At 42.4% G+C, this 26231-nt stretch overlaps 1 protein-coding gene across 3 annotated transcripts in view; it reads right to left on the bottom strand.

Annotated features, from left to right (window-relative positions):
* arnt2 (aryl-hydrocarbon receptor nuclear translocator 2) overlaps positions 1-25943 on the bottom strand; it is a 40872-nt gene extending 14929 nt beyond the window's left edge. The window contains exons 1-11 of one of the 3 annotated variants that reach the window (XM_036543445.1): positions 25827-25943; positions 25203-25315; positions 20914-21028; positions 17843-17893; positions 16367-16411; positions 15251-15464; positions 14488-14701; positions 6697-6799; positions 4020-4085; positions 3504-3589; positions 1153-1229 (exon numbers count right to left, since the gene is read on the bottom strand). In XM_036543445.1, the coding sequence (XP_036399338.1) occupies positions 1153-1229; positions 3504-3589; positions 4020-4085; positions 6697-6799; positions 14488-14701; positions 15251-15464; positions 16367-16411; positions 17843-17893; positions 20914-21028; positions 25203-25233 (1002 nt within the window). In that variant the 5' untranslated portion in view covers positions 25234-25315; positions 25827-25943. Of the gene's footprint in view, positions 1-1152; positions 1230-3503; positions 3590-4019; positions 4086-6696; positions 6800-14487; positions 14702-15250; positions 15465-16366; positions 16412-17842; positions 17894-20913; positions 21029-25202; positions 25484-25826 lie in introns of those variants that run through there. The other 2 variants (XM_036543444.1, XM_036543446.1) reach the window with 2 other exon arrangements.
* Positions 25944-26231: the final 288 nt, after the last annotated feature.

Genomic DNA, 26231 nt, shown 5'->3' with positions numbered 1-26231 from the left:
ACCACCTGCTCACTTAAACCTGATACAGTGACAATGACAGCAGCAGTGGCTTTAAGGACATACACCCATTTACAACGACTACGTTTACAAGCACACATATATTCCAACGTTAACTCAAAGTATTCTGATGCTTTATTCTGATAACTACAACCCAAAATAAGCCAATAGTCCAGTTTTGAGATAATATTGCATTTAAGAAAGGAGTAAGTCATGAAAACTCCCTATTCAAAATATTACTCCTCTAAGCTTATGTCTGTGCATGTTCAACATTTTGCAAGGAATCCTGGGTCATAATTCATATGCTATTTAGCTGTCATCACTAACAAAAAGGCTGCATTGTTGCAGAAACAAGGAGACAATTGTTCACCATAACAAAGTTTGTAAAGTGTTAAGAAACCAATGTAAGACAATGTAAAACATAATGCTAGCATGTTCCAAAATAATTATGACAGTTCACACATGTCCTTTATTTGGCTTATTCAGGACACTTTGACTACAGTGCATACAGGAATAACAGTGGTAGTAGAATTTTAAACTGCATGCAAACATCTTATATAATATATGATCATAACAACGGTAAGGACCATTATCAGGACAACGGAGTTCATCTAAACATGCTCAGTGATACTGCCGCTAGCTCGTTTACGCCATCAAACTGACAACAGCACTGGCTAACTGATCTCCATTAGCACATTTATGATAACTCTGACTCATAATCTAACTTTTCTGAAAGAAAAACAACCTGTCTACTAGACACCATATTTTTCCTCAGCAAGCCAGCACAGCTCATGAATCAGAAAGATTCATTCACTTTAAGCCATGAAAGGGCTGAGGAGGTATGGGAAGAATGACCCATTTGCACTCCCATATATGCCCAGGGCCCAGCTCTGAGACCTGCAAGTTCTCTCCGTCCTGTCAATTAGCTTAATCCTCGGGACGTGACCCTGCCCAGCTCCGAGGAGAGAGGTCCTCGCCGCTCTCCTGACCTGGGGTCACACGGAGCAGGCATGTGAGAACCCGACGGGCTTTTCAAGGTTATATCACCGCGGGGGCCTCCGCCATCTCCACGACCTTATTTGGCCAGGAGAGCACGGCGCCGATGCGGCGATGTGCACAACGATAAGGCCAAGCGCGTGACGGGCAGAGCCGTACCTGGAGCCTCCCGATCGCAACCAGACAGTACTTGCTGGTCTGGCCTGCTTCAGAATCCTCTTCTGGTATTGTCATGCCTGGGAGAGAGTGAAAGAGGAGGTGGGTGAGAAAGGGAGAGGGAGAGGGAGAGCAGCAAGTTTTTTTTATTTACTTTATTCTATGTGCCAAAAGGCGTATGCCAAATGAGGAGTCCTGTGTGATTTGCTGAACACAGCGCTTCAATCATTCATCGAGGATCTCTGGAGTAAAGAAAACAAACGACGCCTTTTAAGTGTTCAGATGGCGCTGGTCGTTGTGTTGACTGGCCTGGCCTTGCAAGCCCCAGGTTACCCCGTAACATGCTCTATGCAAAGAAAGCTTCCCGTTTCCTCTCTTCCTGGGTAGGAGCTGAACTGTCAACAGAAACAATACTCATTTATTATACAATTATGCTGAGCTCAGCTCGCTCTGATCAGCCTTGTTAAGCTCATATAGGCCTGAAAATGCCTCAAAACACATCTAATTTTCCAGCTCCCCAAAGCTGTCCTTTAGAGATTTACCACCGATACTTTCTAATTGTTCATTCATTAACTTTTCTTCCCATTTCCACCTAATAATTGTCTCGAGGTATTGACAAAAGCACAAAATAAATGCCAATATGATTTGCGCTCCCTACAGATGTGACTCAGACAGGCAGTGATAATGTCAGCAACTGGATGGGCTCCAGAGAGCTCTCTTTTTAATTTGCATTGGGGTTCAAGAGAGCTTTCTCATCGCATGTCTGCCGAGGTGACACGTACATGATTGTTACATGTACCCATTTCTGCGTAAACCACCCCAAGGTGAAACCTGTCACTCGTCTAAGAGCTTTGGCTTGACATAATTTGCGTTTAATTGCTCTGGAAAAGAAAAGGTTAGTCCAAAAAAATTCCTTCAGCTGTGTGTGCCTAAGGCTCATGTAGGGTACACAAAAAACCAGGAGAATTAAGGCGTCGTCATCTGTCTGGACAAACAACTTGATTTAGTGGGATGGAGCCGATAGCTGAATGTTATTAGTGAGATGTCTCTCACCCCAACAAATCATACCGCCGTATCAACTTGCAGAATACATATTGGCCACTTTCCATATCCATTCATATGATTAAAATCAAAATTCCACTGGATTTTTTTTTCTCTAAAGGAGCAGTACCCACATTTTGCTGTAGCTCACCAGCTTTTGTTCCATCACGCGACAGTATGCAGGTGCTACTCATTTATCTCCCATCTCTCCTCTTGCTTCTGCCCAGCACCTTGAAATCTATTAAAGTGCATATGTCTTCTGTTGGTCTTTAAGTACAGTCAATAAGTCTGTATCAACACTACATCTTTTGTGGATTCTTCGTCATGGACTACTCTAACCCACAATCCCACAATCATATCCATACTCTTGGCGAATACAGCTGGCAGCTGTCTTCATTTGCAATGTATCAAAATCGAAGCCAAAAGAATGTATATAACCATGTCTTTTTAGCTTAGACTGTCTTCCACTTCAATGCAAACATACTTCTTGGGATGATGTTAAAATTAAACAGTGCAAAGTACAAATGTGTCACCTATTACCGATTGCTATTCATAGACATGAATAAATAATGTCAGCTTTGCACACATGATAGTTATTAAGGCTACAATCCAAGCTTTTAATGGAAAGACACCCTTTCTATACTTCAGAGCAAATGCGGACAGCAGAAAAGTTCCACAGAGATAGTGTCAATAATTTCATCCATATGTGATTTATTTGTGAGATTCCTGGAAAAAGTCCACTTGGGTGAATTTTTTAAAGCAAGGATCAATGCTCAAATCTCTGAGACAAACAGAGGTTGAGATGCATGGTGGGGAAACCAGGCCTGGTTCAAGCCTGGTTCAGATCTAACGAGAACACCCTACCGTTTCAGCTTTAATATTCGTGTTTTGTATTTTAACACCCTTATTGCTCAAGCAGGTGTGACACAGAACTAAATGTACTCTGGGCATAGGTTAAATAAACCAGGATGGGCTGAACAGCCCTGTTCTTATCATTAAATTTAGGTATGTTCTCACGCCTGACCAGGAATCCACTCAGGCTGTGGCTGCATGTGACCCATCCTGTGTACACAGCACAGCCCATAATATCCCCTACAGATCTTAACACCAAATTCCAGGGCTCTTCCACTAGAAGTCTCCGCGCGCTATCTAGGAATCAGGCACTTCGGGCATGTCAATTTTACGGCCGGCGAGCACAGAGGACCCGGGGGCCCTTATCTGTGCGTGAGATCGAAAGCAGGGCCTCGGACGCGGCTGGCAGCTGACATGCATTATGGGCCGGCGCATAGGGGCCTGGGAAAAGCCGTGCATACCTGCAGGAGGCCAGGCTTTGATGTATCCGGTACAGTGCACCACCGAGTACTGCGCCTCCCCCTCTTTGGACGGTCCCAGGCCGTTCCTGTGAGGAGGGGACAGAGGTGCACGTGTCTTTACCGCTGTCCAGGCTAGAGATGACAAAACCAGGCCCGCAGCAAGAACCAAAAACAAACCCCCCCACAAAAAGAAACACCCCACAACAACTGCCTGCTGCTAGCACACAGGTGTTTTTCGGAGCATGAGGTTTGCACTTGTGAAGCTGGGTTAAACTCGGATCATTTAAAATCAGTGAGGGCTGGCAGTGTGGCAAGAGTGGAAAGTGGCAGTGGGTTCCAGGAAAGGGATTGCAGAAACACAAAGTTTACTTATTCCCCTGCCATCTGACTAAATACAGCTCAAGTACAGTTTCAAAACAGGATGATGCATTTATTAGGAACACCAATGAAAAAACAAAATGCCTGCGGTCAGGTCTGTTGGTGCAGTGCAAAGGATAGGTTTAAAGGGAACCTCACCTGTATCTCTTCCTCATGTTGGACAGACGATTTAATGAGATATGATCTAAAGGAGCACTCCCACACCTACAGAAAAAGACACACAAACACTCATTAAGATGCAGAGGAAGTATGTTTGCCGACGCTGCCAGAGTGCAGCATAGCTTATTGGATGATTATTGGACGAGGTTACAGGGAAATACCAGCATAAACCAAACATCCAAAACTCTAAACGTTTGCGTTTGTTTGGAGTTCCTCTCTATTCACGTTACTCCAACAGCAACATTTTATTTGCCATTTTCCTAATAAAGGCCAGATTTTCCTGTCATATACTGCTTCCCAAAGGCACTGGGAAATCCCTTCTGCCCAGCCGAAATGTCACTAATCTGAAACGATACTGCATCGGGTCAAAGTTTTTCCATGCACTTCATTACATTCTATAATCATAGAGGTGCATTTTGCATTTTCCTCCGAATCCTTTCTTCAATGGTGAGGGACAGTTTCTCATTTAAGAAATGAAAAAAAAAAAAAACATAGCCCCCAGAGATTACCCCAAAATCCCAGATAAGGAACAGAGATAGGGATACAGTAACCATTACATAAGCACATTTTCTGACTGAATATCTACCATGAAATCCTATTTCGTTGGATGCCATTTCACGTGGATGCATGCTGACCCGTGTGTGCGTTTCGGCCATGCTTTGCTCATTTAAGCCGAGACTGCGGGCAGCGGTTACACAACGACAGTCATCTTTACATGCTGTTTTGATTCAAAAGCGCCTCAAATAGGGACATCGGATGAAAAACACTGGCAAAGACACATGCTGCCTAATAGCTACAGACTGTGCGCGTGACAGCTGGAGACAAAACAAGCAAAACGCAGCATTTAGATCACTACAGATGATGGCATGAGGTAACGTTTATCGCAACCATCAGCAAATTCGCATCATTCTTCACTGTTAAAAATAGACTGTTTCCTAACCTCACACGGGCCTTCTGACCTAAAATACCCCAACACATAATTGCGGGTAACAGAGGAATTTAAATGGGGGATTTGAAACATCTTGTATCGTGCATAACAAACCAACTTTTCACGCTGATTTATAAGACGCGAGGAGGACTTCAAAGTCTTTGATTCGAGCGAGGCTGGTGGTAAATTGTGAAAACTCCGGCATGGCAGTTCCGCATTTTATCATTTCAGGAAAGTGGTCCTTGTTTACCACTTCCAGCATGGATTTCTCAGAACACTTACTGCAATGGGGGGGACAATAATGGCTTTGTTCCAGTACGGGGATCTTAATGAATCACCGTGATGCTGTCAGCAGCGTTCTCCCTCACAACAACTGTTTGAGCCTCGCAGTAAACAACAAAGACAGTGACGGCACAAGTTCTTTGTGGGTGGGTGTACAGTAAGCAGCATTTTATATTGCAAGTCCACAGCTGTAACAGTTTGCGAAATCTGCGAAATTCCATGATAATACAACATTTACAGTATGTACTGTATGTTTGGATCTGACATTTGAATGTATCTGGTCTGTCATGACAGACAGCTGTGTGATTTTAGTGACAGCTCCATAGAGTAATCTGCCTTTTTTGCCTTCAGACACCAACCTAGCTCAGGTGTGGTTGACTATATTTGCAAGGTCATACATACCACATACATGCACTACTGCACTCACACTGAACAGAGAAACACACATGCACAAGAATGTTCCCCATTGCTTTAAGTAGTGCGTGTGCACCCTGCAGATACAAGAACACTACATGAAGGGGAATGACTTTCATAGACCTTTATCTTCAATGAAACTAAGCAGCAGAAGTTAATTACAGATGAGGTCACTGGTTCTCTTTCCAAGCATTCCAAATCACGCTGACCAAAAAATGCTAGTTAATGAAGTGATTTACATAAATTTCCTCTGCATTCCCTATTGGGGTTCAGTGGTGTGTCTGCAGTCATCATGACTGAACTGCATGTGGTGATGCACTAGTGATCCTGTGGCTTTGTGGTGCGCCAGTCCTGGTTATCGAGCTGAACTCAAAACTGCCATTCTGACCATTTTATCAAAGCATTTCTATACAATGGCAAGGGATGGCATGCCAATGTGTTGCTATGGTTTCCTGCCCTGGAGCTGTCAAAGCCATCAAGCCTGCCCAGCTCCAAATGATGTGTACTGTGCCAACAGCATGTACAAATATATAGGGCTCAGAATATAATATAAGATATAATCAATCTTTTACTTTCAACCAATTGACTTAGCATTTCAAGAGAAACGACTAAAAGTTTTTCATGCCTGCGTATCTGTTCTATTTTGAGTACTGCATGATTTGAGTTCATGTCCACACCTACCCCTGAGAGCCAAAGAATGCAGACTCTTGGAAATATTGGTCCCAATTCGAAAAAACAATACCAAACTGATCGCATTCCACGATGAAATCATTCCCCACGCCCAACGCAAAGGAGGCGACTAAATTCTGCATCTTTGTGCTTTTTCATCAACCGTGACAGAATGACTGATGAAAGAGCTACCTTGTTGATTACCAAAAAAAAACTGTGTGACAGCTGCCAGTAACTAATGAAATGTGTTAAGCAACAGGAGAGAATAAGGCTTGCTGAAATGTTTGCTCAAAGGAGAACCGCAAGCGTAAGGATTGAGTGGTACCCCTGATGGCCTGCGATGGCGTCTGCCTTTGACTTTACCTCATCCTGCAGATGAAGGAACGCCTGGAGCCCATGCACATTCTCATAGAGGACTGCTGACCTTCCTTCTTCACCGTGCCCGTCTTCAAGTCCAGGATTCGCCCTGTGGGATCATGCAGAGGTCAGCAGAGGACAGTCTTCACATTCAACACAACCCACAAGAGCTGAGTCCTGACTGGGTGGTGAAGTGATAAGAAAGATAACCATCTATGTAACTACTCAACTAATTTACTAAATATGTACAAGTGCATATTTGGTACCGTAAGCTTTTTTAAACCATTTACTGCTTTTAGGATTATTTACATTCTGTTGACTGCTGCACTCGTGGTCTTAAATTTAAACGTACTTTACACAAAAGAAATTGAACTATATACTGTACATTGCTTTCACATAACTCCTTATTAAGATCTCATGTTCTCATCTTCCTGCGTAACTTCAAAGCAGATCCCATTTTGGAATAATTATCTCCGAGTTGCAACTTCACACCCAACCACACAGCATACACTGTAAGAATCTGAATGTAAACATCTTCCTTAGCATTCCTGAATATGAGATCAAAAATCAAAGAAATTAAAATATTTATGCAAAGGGTCAAATACGTGCATGTGAATGGATATAGAGGAAAAGAAGGGCAGACAAACCAGAACAATACACAATGAAATTCATGTGGATAAAACCAAATGTACTAAAGACTTCTCAGAGTTCTGCTGAGGTTAACACTGGGCAGTCAGAAACAGAAATATGGTGTTCCATAAAATCATTGAGAATTCACTTCCCCTTTTATCAATTAGAGAATGATTCATGTAGATAAGACAGACAGTTCGAATGCTGGCTGTAATAACACTGTTATTGTTATTGTTGCGGTCTTCGCTTTCCGGAGGAAATACCAGAGGTTGTGCAATCAGGATGTACCTGAGACTTGATGTTCTTTAAACGAGAATCATATGCAATCTGTTCTTTTTCAATCTCACCAGATATAAAGAATGTGTCCACCAGGGATCAACACTGTCAACCCAGAGGAGGCACATAACAAATACACTTGGTCGTTTCATAAAAGCGGGAGAGACTCGCAAAACAATGGGCGTACAGAGTTCAAAACTAACCCCTCCAACTGCTTACAGCAGGGCTATTCAACTAGCGTCAGGGGCCAAATGCGGGCCAAGTGGACTTCCTGTTGCCCTTTTTGATCATTCAGAAGAAAAAAAGAAAAAAAATATCATTCATATGCAGCAAAATTTTTACTGCTTAGAACTACAGCATAAAGCTTTTCTTTATGTCCACCACACTGGCACTGTGATTATCAGCATCTCTTGCTAAAATGGGCTGTTATCTCTGTCTGTTAGGTTTCCTCATCTGCACTGATTTGTGTGATAAGCACTTACCTCTTCCAACCTGATCAGTTACCACATATGTCAAAGTCACTGATGATTATAATGTTTTATTCTAAACATGATAAATTACAGCTACACATATTGTGCATACACGGCTGATTTGTTTGATATGCACACATTCTATATACTACTATTCACATATTGTTTCAGCTATATACAGAGGGAAATGTTTAGCTTTCTTGCACAATTTAAAAAAAACATCTCTTCATCATAAAGAAAATGATTTGAAGAGCCCTAGTTTGCAGGCACAAGTTGAGTTTCTTTGATTCTAGGAAACCAGAATAGGAATAATATTCCAGGAACATAATGTAATATGTAAGCACCCAGTGTAATTCATTATAGCTTTATAATCTCAACATAAAAGAAAGGGCATTTTATATCTCTTTCATTTTGAACCAGCACAGTCTGACATCTACCTAAATTGTTTATGCTGACTGTATGAGGCCTTACCATCCATGGGCTAAATTACATGAATCTAGCACATAAACTCAAGAGACAAGGTAGGTCCTACAGATGTCAGTCACAACCTCAATTGCATTCTGTTTGCTAGGAGCAATGCTATTATTAACTTACCATTTCAGCTACCTAACCAAAAGTGGCCCTAGTTTCTCAAATATTATACATGCTTATACATGTTATACAGCCATGTTTATATAAATGTAATACATAATAAGACACTTCTTCCAACACTACCAAACATTTGTCAAATATCCAGCAAAGCCCACAAAATCACAGAAATAAAAGAAACAGTTCATTCAAACTGAAATAAAATATAACATGAATTCACCCGAATATTAATTAATAAGACAGCCATTCGAATAATCTATGATAAAAAGGGAGATCGACAACAAAAAATGTTATGGAAAAGGCAAGACAATTGGTGGTTCTCATTTGGGTGAACAGTTCTCAAAATTCAAAGGTAGGAGGACAACAAGAGATGGGGACAGCTAATGAGTGCAGGTAAAGGAAATGAACTGAAGACAGGGAGGAGCAGAGCAGTACAAGAGGTACAGAACAAGCAGTAAGCAAGAACATGTGTGTTTTCCACTATATACAATGTGGACTATTTAGTGATGAAGAAAACTTGGACAAATGTAAACCTTCCAGTGATTCAATTAAGAACATTTTCCCCCACGGGTTTACAAGGTGGAGGAGAGCAAAACTCGAAGCCACAAAAATTTTCCACCACAACAAATGCACGGAAGACGCCAGAACAATTCCATGAGTCAGCTCTTTGAGCTGCAGGAGGATTCCATGATGCTCACTGCAGGACAGCAAATAGCATGATCTAAGCTCAGAGTCATTTCCATAAACAAATTATTTTTACCGTCACTAAAGGCTAAAACGTGCAAAACAATCCTGACAAACCACACTCGTGACGGCTGCTCCAGCCCCTCTGAGTGGGTATCCTTTTCGCGTTGCTTTTAAATCTGGAACACTGATTCACCAATTTGCTGGATTTCAAACCTGACCCTCCCTCTCCCCCCCAAACATGTACACACTAGAGTCATCAACGAAAAAAAGAGCTGTTTCTAAGTGCAAGTTCAAAAGGGGAGCTCAACCCTGAAGAGACAAGCAGACATGCGGCTTATCTTACAAATAGACAGACTGACAGATCGACTGACAAAACAACACACACAAGTGGCATTAGAATTTCAGAGTGGTTGTTCTTGATTCAAATGCCAAACCCGCCTCCCTCCATCTGGCCATTTACCAGTATTTGTCAGCATGTTTAATGGTCCAAATGAATATGTGCTGTAATCTGTTGTGATCTACGGTGTGTTCCGTGGTACAATGCGGCAGCTATGTTTTCCCTAAGAGAAGCAACAAGTCTGAGGTTCCCTCTGTAACTGTAAAGCTCTGCGATCAGATGAAATCAGTCAGAGCAGGAATGCAACAACCGATCATCGCCACGGCAAACTGTGATGCTAACAACATCCAGACAGCAGAGCAGCTTGGCCTCGTTCTCAGAATGACACTGAGCAAAGGAATTCAAAAAAACAAAGGCACACTAGTCAGACTAGGCTAGTCGCGGGTCACCTTTCCATAAGACAGAGTAATGAAGAGATGTACACAAACTGTGTTTTTGCAACACTTTCCCGTACATAGTCCGCATGACCTCACCACAAAACGTGGGAGTTCAAAACAAGCTTCAATTCCGATGCGCTGTCCTACCCGGCGACTTTGACGTTCGTGTGATGCCCTAATGGTCAAATTGCACGAGTAGATGCGTTAATCGTTTTGTTTAATGCCGGATGAGTAATATTTTCTCTTGTTTAGAAGAGGCTTAGGATTTTTTTGTTCTCATGTCCCGTGTGGTCTTGGACCGGCTTCGCCCGCGCTCCGTCTATTCAGCTTCCCAAAAACAGCGCACAGTCACATTTGCATTGGACCTGGTTCCTGCAGGAGTCCTGCTAGGACACAGCGTGGTAGAGGAGCAAGAACAACACTCCACACTGCCACTTCATCTACCAGCACAACCGGGAAGGAAGCCTCTGGGAGAGCAGTTTCTGTTTTTTTTTTTCTGATCAGAAAATGGAAATCTTTTAAAAGGGATTTCTGGGAAAACAAGAGGAAATGAATAGTGCTTGGGAGAAGCGGGTTATCAAGGCAAGGACAGCAACAGATGTGGATCCAAGGAAAATCAGAGCTCCTGAAGGGCTGGCTCATACCGCTAAATAAGCTTACAGTATCCTTAGCGAAAAGGACATCTAATCTCCCCCCCGCACGTGTACTTCACATAGCTCCCCAAAAAATCAAACGTCTGCAAGAATGGGGCACAGGGTTGAAAGGGTAGTGGACACAAAATGAAACGTCTGCAAGAACAGGAGAGAGGAGGTGAAGGGAGGGAGGAGAGAGAGGGGGGTGCACAGTTTGTCCTTGCATGCAGGCTCCACTGTTTCCCTTCGTTTTCAACGTGGAGATCGGCAAGCAACCCAATTATTGTCATTCTTACTGTGACAGACCATGATAATTACAGAATCATCCCAAAACAGAAAAACAAAACAAAAAAAATCTCTGTCACTGTCATTTTTTATATGGGTGGCTCACATAGAGGAGAAAAATAAATATTTCGTCTTTGAGGGGCTTTTGTGTCTTTGCATTTTGGGAAAACCCATATTTTCAGAAGAAAAAAGTTCTCATTCTCCAAATTAGGTCACTTTTGATAGCTGATTGTTACATGGCGGCACCACAAGTTTTGTGCAGCTTTAGAAAATTCCTCACTCTTGACAGATATCATACAGACCAAGACATTGAATTTACTTACTCTAACAATAAACAATTCCAACTACAACAATGGTAATCAATTTTTAAAATGTGATTCATTGTGGAATCACTTCATCTCTATAGAACCTCTCGATCTTGACACAAGGGTCAAACCCAAAATGCAAATATGCTATATATGAAAGGGCTAAATTCATTTTTGCATCTTCATTTTTTAATCAACTGTCAGCAAATCGGTGAAAGATGACAAACAGAATGTGAATTTTTTTCTCAGTGACGTATAACTGTGGGTGAAATGAGATAATTTCTCGGTAGAGAGGCCATATCAGAAGAGTAATAAATGATGACATCCTGACCATCAGTGAAAAAGAGCTCTGCTTGGTACGGTAGTTAGAGTTAGGCCAGACTCCAAATTAAATTTACTGGTAATACACAAGTGTGTAATAATGCAGAATGATTTAAGAAGACTTCTCAGTACTGAGAATGGGAAGTTCAGTTCAATGAGAAGTTGGTTTTGGCAGATCTACAAAGGAAGCTTCCCCTAACGCACTCTAATAGAGATTTATTTGCAATGACATAGTGACATTTTTTATGAGTGCCACAACTGTGATGGTACAAAACGCAAATTCTAGGAAGGATTCCGATTTGTTAATGACCAACGAGGACTCTCCCAGTGAAACCAAAACTGAGGAGAACAGCCTAGGAGATGCACTTTTCACTGGAAAAAGTAAACGTGGACACTACTTTTTCTAAGGTAATACAGAACACAGACATGGAAGACCATTTTTAGACTGTCTTGTGTAAGACGGTCACAGTAGGAAGGTCATGGTACACATGTTGAGATGTCATCTACATGGCACGAGCATAACACTCAAAGACAGTATGCTTACACGATATGTTGTACATATTGAATGGTGTAAGGAGAAGGGCCTGTAGCAGGGCTTGTAAGGAGCAGCGCTTGTTACTGAAAGGTTTTTGGTTTGATTCCCTGCTATGGCACTGCTGTTCTACCTTTGGGCAGGGTCCTAAACCCACAATTGCTTCAGTAAATATCCAGCTGTATAAACGGATAAAATTGAAACCTATGTAACTCGGTCTGGATAAAAGCGTCAACTAAACGTCAACAATACAATGTACTGTAACACATTATCCGTTTGCCTGTTTTACAATCTTCTTTTAAAGGCCTCCAACACTCCAACACTCCAACCAACTGAGTTCAATGACTGTTGGCTGTTTAGTGCACCTTGTGAACAGGTATTCATCCAAAATAAAATGCAGTCTTCAGGCCCATAATTTCCAACCTGCAGATAACATTGAAAGGAGCCCTGACGTTGTCCCTTGACTGCTGAGAACCTCACAGTGAAGAGTGAGACAGATAAAGAGTGCAGTTCAGCCCTAATCTTTCACCCTGCAAGCTCTCTGGGTCCAACTTCTGAGCCATACAATCATTCTGAATCAATTATGGATGCTCTTCCAATCAGCAACACTCCATGGCCATCAGAGAATCAGATGTAAGTTGGATGGGGGTGAAAAAAAAATTCATAATCACATCTTTTTTAAAGAAATGGGGATGTAAAACCTTATCAGCCAGCCTTCAACATTTTATCGGGACTTTCCTCAAGGACAGGTCTGCCCTCTTTAGCAAGAAAAAAAGTGACCAAGTCACCCAGCCTATCCCCCCTCCTTTCACTTCCTGACTTCCAGGGTCCATTTCTTCTCTATAACCCACAACATGTTCATTCTAGCTGCCACTAAATTATACATATGTCAGAACATATGTAAGAATACCTCAGTACTGTAAACACGAGCAAATTGATAGCAGTGTTTAACATACTCATTTGACCTTGAACGAGACAAACTAGCTGTAATTACACTGTGACATTGGTGAGTAACTTAAATGTACATATTATGCTGTATTATATCTACAGGGACTGCCAAAATTTACTGTATGTTATTCGTTTTCATCATATCATGCGTTATCTACTCATCTCGGCTCATAATACACAATTCCTGGGCCATGATATGTAACCGCAACTGGACCATGCAAGATGGTAATAATCTAGACTCTAATAAGATGTGACAATGAACTGTAAACTCCGGCATATGAGGTGGATTTCAAAAAGTCAATCAAAGCCACTCAGTGGGAAAGAAAAGCTTTGCAATCCATAATGGATTCTGTTCCTGTTTTAATTCAATTTTGCAGCGCTGGATTGCTTCAAGGTCTCAACATGGGGGACACCAGAGGCTGTGATGAGGCTGTGCCATTTGGTGAGATAATTTCTGGCAACACGGAATACATGCCTCCAGAATGTGACTCACCGTTCCTAAGGTGTGTTTCAAGCCTTTTGTAGAAGTGCTTTACTCAGTCTTAATGCAAGCACAGTTTCATCCGTCTCTGTGGCTGAGGCTTTGGGTTTGGAGGAAATATTCCTTTTAAATGTTTGTGGGTCCCTCTAGTGGTGGCAGTCACACTCTCTGCGGTTTTTCCAACTGCAAGGTTCAACTGTTGGCGTGTCTCTTGGAAATGCAAATCATGTGACACCAAATTTCAGAGCCAGCGGGAACGGCACAAATTGGGGACTAGGGAAGCAGCCAGCTGAAACGAGAGCCACATCCTCCGCAAATCCCCGCACTCATCCTGTGCAATCCCCTCGCTGTAATTGGGGTCTCTGAGGTACCACATCCACCTCCTACCTGTAATAGAGGTAATTATTCCTCCCCTCTCTAACAGACACCTCTCTACCAATCACAGAATTCTCAGAGGTATCTCATTCACCACTCGTGCTTCTCTACAGTTTCCCTGCTTGTGGCGGAATTCTCAGATGTACCTTAAATACCCTCAGGTGCTGTCCCTGTTATACACGGAACAGGGTTCTTACACGTACCTCATTCTGATACATATCTTACCTGTACTCTCAGAGGCACCCCCTACACTCCTATCCTGTAAGAGTTTTCATGGGTACCCCTTATACTGCTTGCCTGTAATGGAGTTTTTAGAGGTACTTTATTCTGAAACATCTTCTACATGTGTTCACAGCAGTAGTACTACAGCCTTTATCTGCAACAATGCTCATAGGAACCCCCTATACTTCTTATCTGTAGTATAGTTACTTGAGGTACGCTGTACCTGCAACAAAAGTATTAGAAGCAGCCCCTTCCCCTCCACCCTCCATACCTGTCATGGAGTTCTCAGAGGTGCTGAGCTGCTCCCTCAGCTTGTCCACATCGTCGGGGTGGACCTGCTCGTACAGCGTGCTCCCGAACCACTCCTGCTGGGGCTGGTTCAGCACGGGGGTGACCGAGTCCGACACGTAGATCACCCTCCCCGTCTCTGCTGCCACCACAAACAGGAAGCCGTCCGCCGCTTCCAAAATCAGGTGCTTCAGCTCCTGCAGAACCGATAGACAGATGGCTGTCATGCCTCGAGGTCAAAGCTAAAGACCAAACACGAGGAGCCAGAGCTCCAGCTACAACCTGCAGGCCACAAACCCCTACCTGCTGTTCACTTCATGTTAAATTGGTTTTATTTGTCTCGCTTGGTTTGGACAAGCAGTCTCCATTTACAGCCTGAGGGAGTTCACTTCACCACAACCTCCCAGCGGCATCATTCCAATTCATGCCAATTCGTGTACTGGAGCTGGCAAAACTAAATTCTAAAACATAAAAATAAGAGGAATGACAAATGCTCTGACTGGAAGGAGACATCCCATCCTCTGTTCCTCAACTTGTGAGTCATAATCTTGCACCAAGGAAGCTCGTAAAGCTATCATAGATATCCCAACACACTGTTACAAAAAGATTGTCTGAGATGCTAAGAACAAGTGTCTGGATGATGACCCATGGGAAAAACACAAGAGTGAAAAGGACAGGTTCAGCTTTCACACCAGCCGACCGAACGCGCCGCTCTGCGGGAGACGGAGGCCCCTCCCCCCCAGTACCTGCTCAGTCAGGAAGGAGGGCTTGTAGGCGCCGTCGGTGGAGGTGTTCCCCGTCCCCCTCATGGACTTCATGTGGGACACGGCCATGCGAAGGATGGTCAGCTTGTCGGGCTTGCGGGCCAGCGCGCTGCAGGTGGGCACCATGTCCGACAGCTCGGTGATGTACTGGGTCATCTTGTTCCGCCGCCGCCGCTCGATCTCGCTGTGGTTCTCTCTGGGCGGCGAGAGCAGGGAGGGGGGTGAGCCATTCGCCAGCGGACAAGCACCCCACAGGACCAAAACCCCCACCCCCACGCCCACCCCCGCAGACACACACCCACACTCCCAGACACACACACGCACGCGGCCGACACGAAGAGACTTACAACCGCTGTGCCAATCACCTACCTACAGCTGGAAACTGACTGTGTTACTTAAAAGACACTTGGTCATTCTGAATTCTTCAGACATTACACAGACAAAACATATTTGTTAAAGTTAAGAAGTACAGAAAGTTAGGAAGCACAGAGGTCTTTCTTTTTGCTTCTCTGGATTGAGTGTTTTCTGAGAATATAAAGAGAAAATTGCATTTATTAAATACTGACACAACATAGCAGCTAACAAATTAACTGCAATCTGCAACTTATGTCCTTTCAACCTGAGCAAGTGTTTTACTTTATTTATCAAAGCAACCTATAAAAACTACAACTTCCATATCAGATAAGTAAATAGTCTTTACAGTATACTAGTAGAATTATACAAAGCATTTAATTCAGGTCATACAGCAGAAACCCAAAAGGGATGAAGATATCAGTGATCACAGCAAAGAGATGCAAGCTTTTTCATGTAATTCTATGCTCCCTTCTAAGCTCCCTGTAAGTGTAGGGAGGGACGCATACATCTGGCTTTGAATTCATCTAATTTTGTGTCACACGACTCAACAAATTAATGTTGAAATCTCAAGACACAGAGACTTCTGTAGGTCAGTTCAAAGAAGTGATTGATGTCACAGGTGGCTGACAGCGTGCTGGATTTTCAAAGGAGGACTGCGCACCACTGAACCTGCGTTTGATCCTCAAGGCCTAGCGATCACACTGACACATAAAATCCTCTACAACACCTCCAGGTCAGCCCTACCTGGCATATCTTTCCTTATCACCAGGAATTTGATCATCATCATACCTGCAAACAAAACACAACAGAACATACTCAGACAAACTGCACGTGTCAATAAAACAAGAGGCTTTAATAAGCTGTTCTACACATGAAATTAGAGCAGCTTGACTCTAATGGCTCTGTTAACTTGCATGAGAGTGGCTCGTTCCAGTGATGCTTTAATGTTAACCTTACTCACAGACGCTACATGATACTGATGAATGAATGATAAAACAGAAAAATAAGAATCACTTAAAGTGGCTGTATCCTTTTAGACAGCTAAAAGACGAGACTAAGGCAAGGTTTGGTAAAACTTTCTATGACGGGTCTAAATAATGCCTTCATAAGCACTACACAAACATTCATGACAATTTATGTCAACTGACAAGACTAGTGCAGGGTGTGCTGTGCTCCATCACCACACATAATCATAAAAGACGATGGGCGATGTCCTTTGCCATATGAATGGTGGTGCAGCACATCCGACACCAGTCTGTGTCACGAATTTATGTAATGCTCATCAAGGTGATATGCAACACTTATAAAGGTTATATGTAATTAAGTGGAACCCCTCATAGACAGCTCCACTGTTTTCAGGACTCTGGGTAATAGGGAGGTCTATGCTGACCCCTGCTGGCCCCCATCTGAGTCTACATGAAGTCACACAGTTACCAGCGCCCATTCACAGTGTGGGGTCTTACGTGGCCAACTGAGGGTGACCACACCCACATGTTACCATAGAGACCGGTCTTAGCGCAGCAAGGTCGTCACCGGCAGCAACTGGAACTTCCACAGGCCAAGCTGTTGTGGCCAGTTTTAATGCGCGTGTGAAACTTCAACAGTGACACTTCCAACAGAGAGACCAGAGAAAGTTACACCTTGTAAGCCCTAAATGTTTGCACAGCTAAGCTCCAACTGGTTTAGTTATTTTTGAACAATGGAAAGAGAAGACTGTTTCTTAATAACTATGTATTTCCCCCCTCTCTCCAGGAGAGGGACCTGTCTCCTCTTCAATGTTCAAGTTCCACGGTAAATTCATTACCGTGCTGCCAATTCAGTATAAAAGGGATACAGATCCTTTAAAGAGAAGAATAAATAAAAGGCTGAAATAAATAAAACATGAGAAAATGGTTGAGAGAACACAAGTCTACTGACAGGTATGTCAATGAACATTAAAATGCAAACTACCACAACCATGTTCTGAACAGACCAGAGCACAAAAAAAAAAAAATAGTACTAGCAAATGTATAGGAATGCAATGCTAAGATGAAACTGCAGGTGTCTCTGTACACATGATCTTGTTCTATGAAAATGTAAATGGCACTGGTAAAAAAAGTACAGCAGATTTATGAATATCATAAACTTTACGCTGGACTACTAATCAAAGTCCCTTGTAATTAATGACTCCATAATAAACGTACATGATTAATACATTAGGCCTCATTTTAGCATTCTCACCTTGAAAATTTGCTGGGTCCTTCTCCATCCTCATCGTCCGCAAAATCCATTCTGCAAAACAGCAATTAAAAGCATGTTGTTCTTATGTTGTGTAATTAATTTAAATAATCTTGTGACCCTAAATCATTCACAAGGCCACGCTCTTTAAAAGGCATGAAGCAAGCTGACTGTGCAGTAAGCATCTTAGTTTTACTCATGGGTGGCATCAGAAATGAAATTATCTGTCATGGCTCTTGACTTATTTTGGTCATGTGTTATAATATTGCAGAATTCTGAAAAAAAAGAAAACAAACAGAAGTAATTTCATTACAGAAATGCATTAAATAAAAGGCATGGCAGACCTCCAAAACAAATCCCCAGCATTCGTTCATTGAAACCATGCACGGCAGCGTGGAAAAAGAAAGCTTCAGAGCGTTCCAGAAAGTGGAACGCTTCCCTTTCCCAGCCTGCCCTGGTACAGTGTTTCAATATGATTTGCTGTTGGTGTCTGCGCAGCGAGACTCGACCAGTCTGTCTCTGGCAGACCTTCAGTCTCTGTGACAATAAACCAACCAATCAAATCAGACCTGTGCAGATGAAACTGGAAAATTCTCTCAAAATGAAGAAAGGAAAAAAAAAAAAAACCACAATCGCACCCTGTTCAGGGGTACTCTGTTTGTTCCAAAGCATCTGCATAATCCCAGGCTGTTTGGGTCTCTGGTCAAACTTCCATGATCCGTGCAGCCAGGGAAGATAATCACACCATAAGGCTTTATATAAGTATAAAATGGGATGAAATATAATGTTTGCGGTAAGAAGTGTGAATGTATCGTATAAAAATATGGTCTGTGTGATTATGTACTTGATTCTGGGGTGCACCTGTCTGGGGCTCAGACGCATGTGGGCACACGGATAAGTGGAGCATTCTGGCTTTTCCATTTTCTGCCCATCAACTGAGCAGAGGCTTAATGGAAAACAAAACTGAATGAGATGAGCACAGTCCAAGAGCGGATTCTTGGCTTGCGGTTTAATGGTCTGTAAATTATAAGAAATTGCAGGCTCAGATCAAAAAGAACCACACAATAGTCTCACATCCCTTCCCAGAAATGAACGTCTGATGAGGGGAATGACAAAAACAGTTTATCACAGTAGCAGATTTAATCCATGACTGATAAATTTTCTTCATCACAACATCTATTTGGAAGGCTTGTGAAACGGGAAAAAAGAGCCAATCTCATTTCCTACAGCTGAAACTACTGTAAGTAGATGGACTTCTATAACGTGCCAGTAGAACTAGTTTCAGTAACAATGGGAGCATCTTTAAAAGACATCCTCTGAAATTGTGCACAAAGGCAGCTTGGTCTCATTCCCAAGGTTTAATGCCACGCATTGTATCAGTTATGTTTTCCATTATTTAATGTGATGTGGTTTATTTCTGTTAGGTGTGCAACGGATGCAGCAGCCAAAAGTTCTACAGACACTATTTGCTTTTAACAACCCCTATTGTCGTGCTGTGTTTCCATAGCGGCGTCGGGTCGCATGTGTGATATTAGAAGCCAGTTCATAGGCGACTCTGCAAGCCCACTGACGGATTCCATCAGCGTTAGGAACCATTCTGGCCGATCTCACAGAAGGGGAAAAGGGGAGTGGTGATAGCCGGGGCCGTGTGAGGACACAACTGATGGAATCCAATATAAGGGAGCGCGATTGTATTTCAAACCCTGTGGAAACGGCTCGCTGGTCTGGGAGGCAATCTTAGAGGCAGAAATATGACCACCGCTACTCGAAAACCTCAGTGAAGTCACCATGAATGAATGAATGAATGCTCATCTACAACCATTCTTTCCGTAGTTCAATTTGAAATGATCAGTTTACCCCGACAGCCAACGGGAGCTTGGCGACAATTTAACATTTCCAAGCAAAAGTTAACAGGTCTCTGAATATGAGTCCCAGGAACAAGGTTCAGATGGACAAAGAAAGCACACCCCTAGTAAACAGTGCATTCCATGCCAATATTTAAATGCTGTGTCCAACTAACCAATTTCCTTGGGTTTTACTGCCTCACAAAACAAAGCATTCCTCTAGAGTTTCCTTTAACAGGTTCCATACCCATGAGAAGAATTCCAGTGTTTTCATGTTTGGGTCTTTTACATATTCATGTTTTGTAACAATAGTAACATTTTCATGTAAAGCAAGCAGAGACACCAGGTAAGACCAAAGACTGCTGTCTGGAAGGACAAATCAAGGTCAAACTACCGTGATGGTACATTACACAGTACTGCTGTGATGGAATATTACCAGTTCAGCATGTGATGTGATTTTTGCTTTGGGGAACAACTACCCTGGTTACTTGATCACTGTAACCTTTCCTCTCTTCTTATTACTTTTTTAAAATAGCAGAGTAGGAATTTCATCCAAGTTCCATTTTGAACTTGACAGCATGTTTAGATATGGCTTTAACAAAATAACCTTCTGGCTAAGAAAATATTAAGTCTCCAACAAGTGGTGATTTTTACTTCAATTACCCCAACACATCTCTCTCTTAAACTAATGAAAAGCACACAGTGATTAATCGACCAGAAGGCAAAATACTGGGATTACACAATTAAATTTATTGTGCGCGATAGATATTAATTGGCAAGGGCACAGTGGTCCAATAATGGCCTCTTGTATACCCACACAAAATCCAGCAAATGGTAAAAGAGCCGCTGACACATTGTGAAGTGGGCTGTGGAGGAGAGTGGTGTGGCCAAGGCCGGCTGTTCGGTTTCTACCGCTCGTAACAGAGTCACGCTTGCAGTGGGAGACAGAGTGCATTGTGGGAGTGAGCAGTGCTAAGACAGCAGAACACCCACGACAGCCAATTTTCCACAAAGCGATCTCAAAAATCCTCCATGCGTTCCTCTGCAAGACTGTCAATGAGACAGAGAGAGGAGAGAGCAAAGGAGAAAGAGCAAGCGTGTGTGTGTGTGTGTGTGTGTGAGATGCAGAGAGAGAGAGGGAGAGGGTTCACTGTCAGTGTACACCAGTGTATAAATAAACATAATCTTTTTCCCCCCTCCTGTAGAGGGATTTGAACTTTAAATACTCACCCGCCGGATCTTCTCTTGCCACCACGCCCTGGCATGGCACCAGCCATCCTCACCTGCCCTGCCCCCACCACGGCGCCAGGCATCGCCACGGGCCCAGGAAGATCCGTGCCCATCTCTGCATCCCAAGACGATGACAACAATAACAACAACAACAGCAGCAGCAACATTAGCCTCTCTCCACATTACTTACACATCCCATCTGCTGCAACGGGCAGCACAAACTCCAGCTACCGCGCTAATGCGCTTAAACAGACATCAATATTTGATACCCTGTGCATTCACGTTCCCCTTCGTAAGAAAAGGAAGCCGTGGCTCATAGCCCTGCAAAGAATTCTCATGCATTTATTCATGAGGCACACACCTTCACGCAAAGTTCAGCGGAGACAAATAAGTACATTTGGGGAAAGCCGGAGGGTAAGAAAAAAATACATTCTATAACTTCATATTTTATTACTTATATTTCAAGTACACCATCTATTCACTATCACCACACAATAATGTCTGTGTCACATAAGTAACCCATAAACAGCTAGTTTGCCTAAATACAGACAGTTCCTGCTTTTCCCACACAATCCTGGAAACTTCGACATAAATGGGGTTGTGGGGAATTCCATCTGTTTTCACAAGGCTATGTTCCTGACCCTGTAAATCAGAATTTTTCACAAAGAAGGCTAAAAAAAAATACAGGATTAAGTGCAATATTCGTAAGAGATTATTGTTATTTGTACAGCAAGATTAAAATTACAGCCTTCCAACAGGTGTTTTATTATGGGTCAGAGGGCCATGCACAAAGAAGAAAACAAACATACAGTCAGCTCTACCTCAGGGGTTCACTGAATGAAAACAACAAACTAAAATAAAAAAGACAATACAACAAACAAAACCTCTAACCCCCACTGGGGAATAAACCCTTTTGTTTTTTCGCTATTACTTCACCGCTTTTCTTTTTGTCTTGTTTTAACTCCCTGGCATCTCTTTTATCATAAATCAGGCCATAAAAACAATTAATGCCGGCATTTTTATAAACATCGTAAACATGTTGTAAACCATATCGTGGCAAACGGGGCTAGCTTGTTGCTTGTTCATGGCCCTCTCAGATACTATAATGCTTATTCCACGTAGGGAAACCAACCTTTGCGGTGGAGGGTGACTGGTCCCTTTAAACCATTCCATCCCTCAGAATTTAACAAACACTTTTAGTGACACATTATAGACTGTATGTATTATAATGCATACTCTGTGTGATGAATCAACCTTTGTTCTACGTGACAGATTGACCCATAAACCCACTTAATTCCCCAGAATTCCATAAAACGTCTTCAGTAACTAATTAAAAGCTCAAAGGTCAAACTCGCTATTCAGACCAGTGGGACAGTTTTTTTTTCTCTCCTCAGCAATCATTGTCCCGTCAGAAAACTCACAGAGACTGTCCCTGTTCTTTCAGTCGTTTTTCACGCTTCTTAAGTCTCTTTTATGCCTGCAGGCAGTTAATCATTTTATCCAGACAGAAAAAAGCATGTAAACTCCACAAGAGTCACTTTCTCCCGGTCCCTGCGGCACAGACCGCTGCGGTTTCCACTACTACAATTACTAGCAACAATTGAAAGTCAAGTGGTGTACGCAGAGAGAGAGGGGAAAAAAAAAACATCCCAGGGGCACATCCCTCAAGAACAAAATCTCGGAATCTAAAAGAATCTCAAATATTCAAATATATGAAGGTCTAACTTCTGGCACTGGCCTGCTGCTCCGGTGGATTTGCACACGGTCACCTTGAGTTTCTTCTTTATATAGTAAAATTTAAAAAAATTCACTTCAACCGTGCACTTTCCCCATGCACACTAGTGGACTAGACAAAGGGAAGCCTGCAGACGTCCGTGTTTGCACTGAATGTGATGATACATGACAGGGCACACTGGGCGCACACGCAGCACCATATTCCTAAAGCAAACAGGGACTTCTGGATGGCAGTGCGCATGATGTCACTCACACCAGGACAGCTACACGCAGCCACAGTGCCCTGCACAGGAAGTTCCCTGGGAGGAAAGACTTCTGTTTGTGCTCTATGTGAAATATGGCACCCATCTGTGCACCCACGGACCCTCCTACCTGCCTGGCATAATCATCACATTACATACAACTGCTGAAGTGTGGTGAGTCAAGCCTGCCTATTTTTAACAAATGTTTACCGAGATACAGAATACGCACTTGATAAAATAACAACAGTGCATTCTCCCTGTCTGGACGTGAGGGTAGTGTACACTTATCTGAGGACCAGCATAAAATGCAACACCAATGAAATGTCCACTGGAATACAGCTACTTCACACAAAGGCAATTTCACGTGATTCCTACACAAGAGACTGAGAAAAGCAGCGTACTCTCCCTACATCTTTGAATATTTGAAAAGAACAAGCCAATTATTTAAAATTTGCCATTTACCCTAAAGAGGGACAAGACAGTTCTATGATATGCTTTCACTACAGTGGCTCAATTACATATTTATCCTTGGAATGACATGAGATTTAGGATACTTCCAAAATAGCAAAAATGTGCACACATTACTCGGGTAGTGGCTGACAGTGTTGCAGTAAACGTTAGACTGCATTGTGGCAGTGCACCCCTTGGACAATTAAAGACAAGGTCATGTCATCTTCAAATGCAACCGTTTAATGAGTTATTTTTTAAAATTTAGGTTTAATATGGGCCTTCGTGAAGCCTTCATAACAATGCTCAGAAGTGCGCACAGCCCTGTGAGAGGAGCGGCCTGTCCTTCGGCTCTTTCTCTGACAGCTGAATCTTCATCGCCCTTGGTCTTGCATTCTCAAGCACGCTCCACAGCTTTGTATGCAATACAGGCAGCAACAACACAGACATTCTTTATTTATTTCACTTAATTTATATTCAGTATATTTGCAACTGATATGACAAGGAGACATCCACTCCCAAGTTGTCAGCTTTGGTAGGGGGAGAGGGGTGAAGTTTGTGCATCAGAGCGGGACATTTCTTCGATTAAAATATCAAGGATATGTGATTATTATCATTTTGCCATTACCCAATGTCCTGGCAAAACAGAAGGGTAAGTGAAGCTTGAAAATGGTTGTATTCAAGCTAAGTTAACACAGGCCAACTAATTTTCTGTATGAATTTCATCAGTAGCCACAGATGGAAATTATAAAATAATGCCATGACGTATTCCAAATGAACATCTTGTACAGCTTGTAGCATCTGTGTCTCTGCTAGAGCAATTTCACATACATGTGCTGTTTTCGTAATTGTGTGTTGAATAAATATAAAATGAATGTATCTATAAACAAGAACAAAAAATCTCCCTCGGCAACAACTAAATTATGGTAGCTCTACAGTTCCACATGACCTATTGCAGTTTCTGTAAAGGTAAGCAATTCCCTTACATTAAAACTTCACACCTTTCAGCGCCATGGAAACCACATTACTCCAGCATCTTTATGATTCCCCAAGAAACTCCAACTGTTGCTGACCAGATGTCTAGCAAACAAAAAAAAAAACCCGAAATGCTCGCCAAAAGAAAAGCAAATTCTGATTTAACACTATTTTATTTTTTAATTCTGTGCGTACAAACAATGCGTAGTGTTCCTATCAGTTAATAATGCAAACAATACATGTTTATTCGGCTTTACAATGGCACGTTTCATTTTAAGATTAAAAGGCCAAATAACGGATTCTCCGCTACAGTGTAAATAAAGCTTCTCCTTCTTTGAATCAACAGGCAGACAGACAAGGGAACAATCGTAGTCACGATATAGACATACGCAAAAACGTTAACGCGATGGAATTGTAAGATGCAACCTCAGCTAAGCATTCTGACATTCTAACGAAAGGCAAAGAATCCTTTGTATTTTAAGGGACGCCAATCAAGGAAATCAAAGCACGTAGCTATACTAGCTACCGGGCTAGCTGACTTCTTCGTATAAAATAATGCATTCAGAAATTCCCAAATCTGTCTAAACGCGTTGGTATTTACGGAAAACATGCAAAATTTAGCTGTAGGGACTGACGGTTAATCAGAAAAGAGAGAATATTCCCATTTATAGCAAATCAAAATTTTATACAAAAGCAGACCCCTGTTGTTATTGCTAGCTAGCTGGATGGCTACGTGGGGGAAGGGGATGCTGTGGCCGACGTCGGGATAAGCGCCGGGGCTTAGTTTATGTTGTTGGAACGAAAAATAACGTTCCGTTAGGATATTACACTTTACACAACTGTTTTGAGCCACACTTCTGTCTAATTTACATAAATAAAAATCGCACTTACCCGACGGATTAACAGCGGCGGGTGTTGCCATGTTGAGTCGATGGAAAAATGTAGAAGCGAAAATGACGCACAATACAGGACGCCCCGGGGAAAGACAATCCGCTGAAAGGGTTCTGCACGCAAGCACAACACAGCTGCTCAGAACTTCATGTGCATTCGGTGTAGGCTAAATGTATCACAATATGAAACCCTACAGCAACCGATACAATGTAAACGCTAACACTGGTAAGAAAGAATTTGTTCTTTCAGATTGCCTAATGCAAGATGTCTGAAAGGTAACACCGCGAGACTTCCTTTGAATTAATTTATACAGTATAGCTTCAAAGTTAAGGGTAGGCTCTAGAGAAGAAAAAATGCATCTTGTTAGCTTATAAGTTAGTAAAATGTTTCTTGGCTGTCGTTAACGTTTAGAAAAATATCAGATCAACATGCAGATCGTGATTCATGTAAAATATATGATTTATGCAGTTAGCTAATTGAACCGAGCAGTAAGTTAATAAAATGCAAACTGCTGAACAGCCACAGTGCATCCTTACCCGTCGTAACTTTCCCTGGCACAATATATTTTGCAGAATGCAGTTGATCACGTTGCAGCTCCCCAGCAGAGATATAAATGCTACTTACCTGACGGTGTGAAGTGGTACGTATATTTAATGCAGTTTGTCCATGCTTAGGATTTCTGTTCACCCTGTTTGCAACGCACTAGTACTTTTTTTACAGTACTTTCTTAAATACTACTATGACGATGCGACCGAACATGTGGAAATGGTGGTGCGTTTTGGTTACATAAATACAAAGTTCTACTTGCAAATGAGTCAGCGCACAGGTTTATATAACCGACACTCATGTATAGCTTTCTGCATGCCAGAGCAGAGAGGAGCTGAGTTTTTACTGCAGATGTGTCATTCCCTTTGGTGTTGTTGTTCACGGAAATGCTGGTGGAGGGATACATTTTGTCATTTTTATTTCTTAAGATGTTTACTTTCGTGGGAGCTGAGAAAAACAGAATAGTTGGTTGTGGTTTAGTTG

The sequence above is a fragment of the Megalops cyprinoides genome, chromosome 13 (genome assembly GCF_013368585.1).
Source record: "Megalops cyprinoides isolate fMegCyp1 chromosome 13, fMegCyp1.pri, whole genome shotgun sequence".
In the NCBI taxonomy this organism is placed as follows: Eukaryota; Metazoa; Chordata; class Actinopteri; order Elopiformes; family Megalopidae; genus Megalops; species Megalops cyprinoides.
This window is presented reverse-complemented; position numbering and strand designations above follow the sequence as displayed.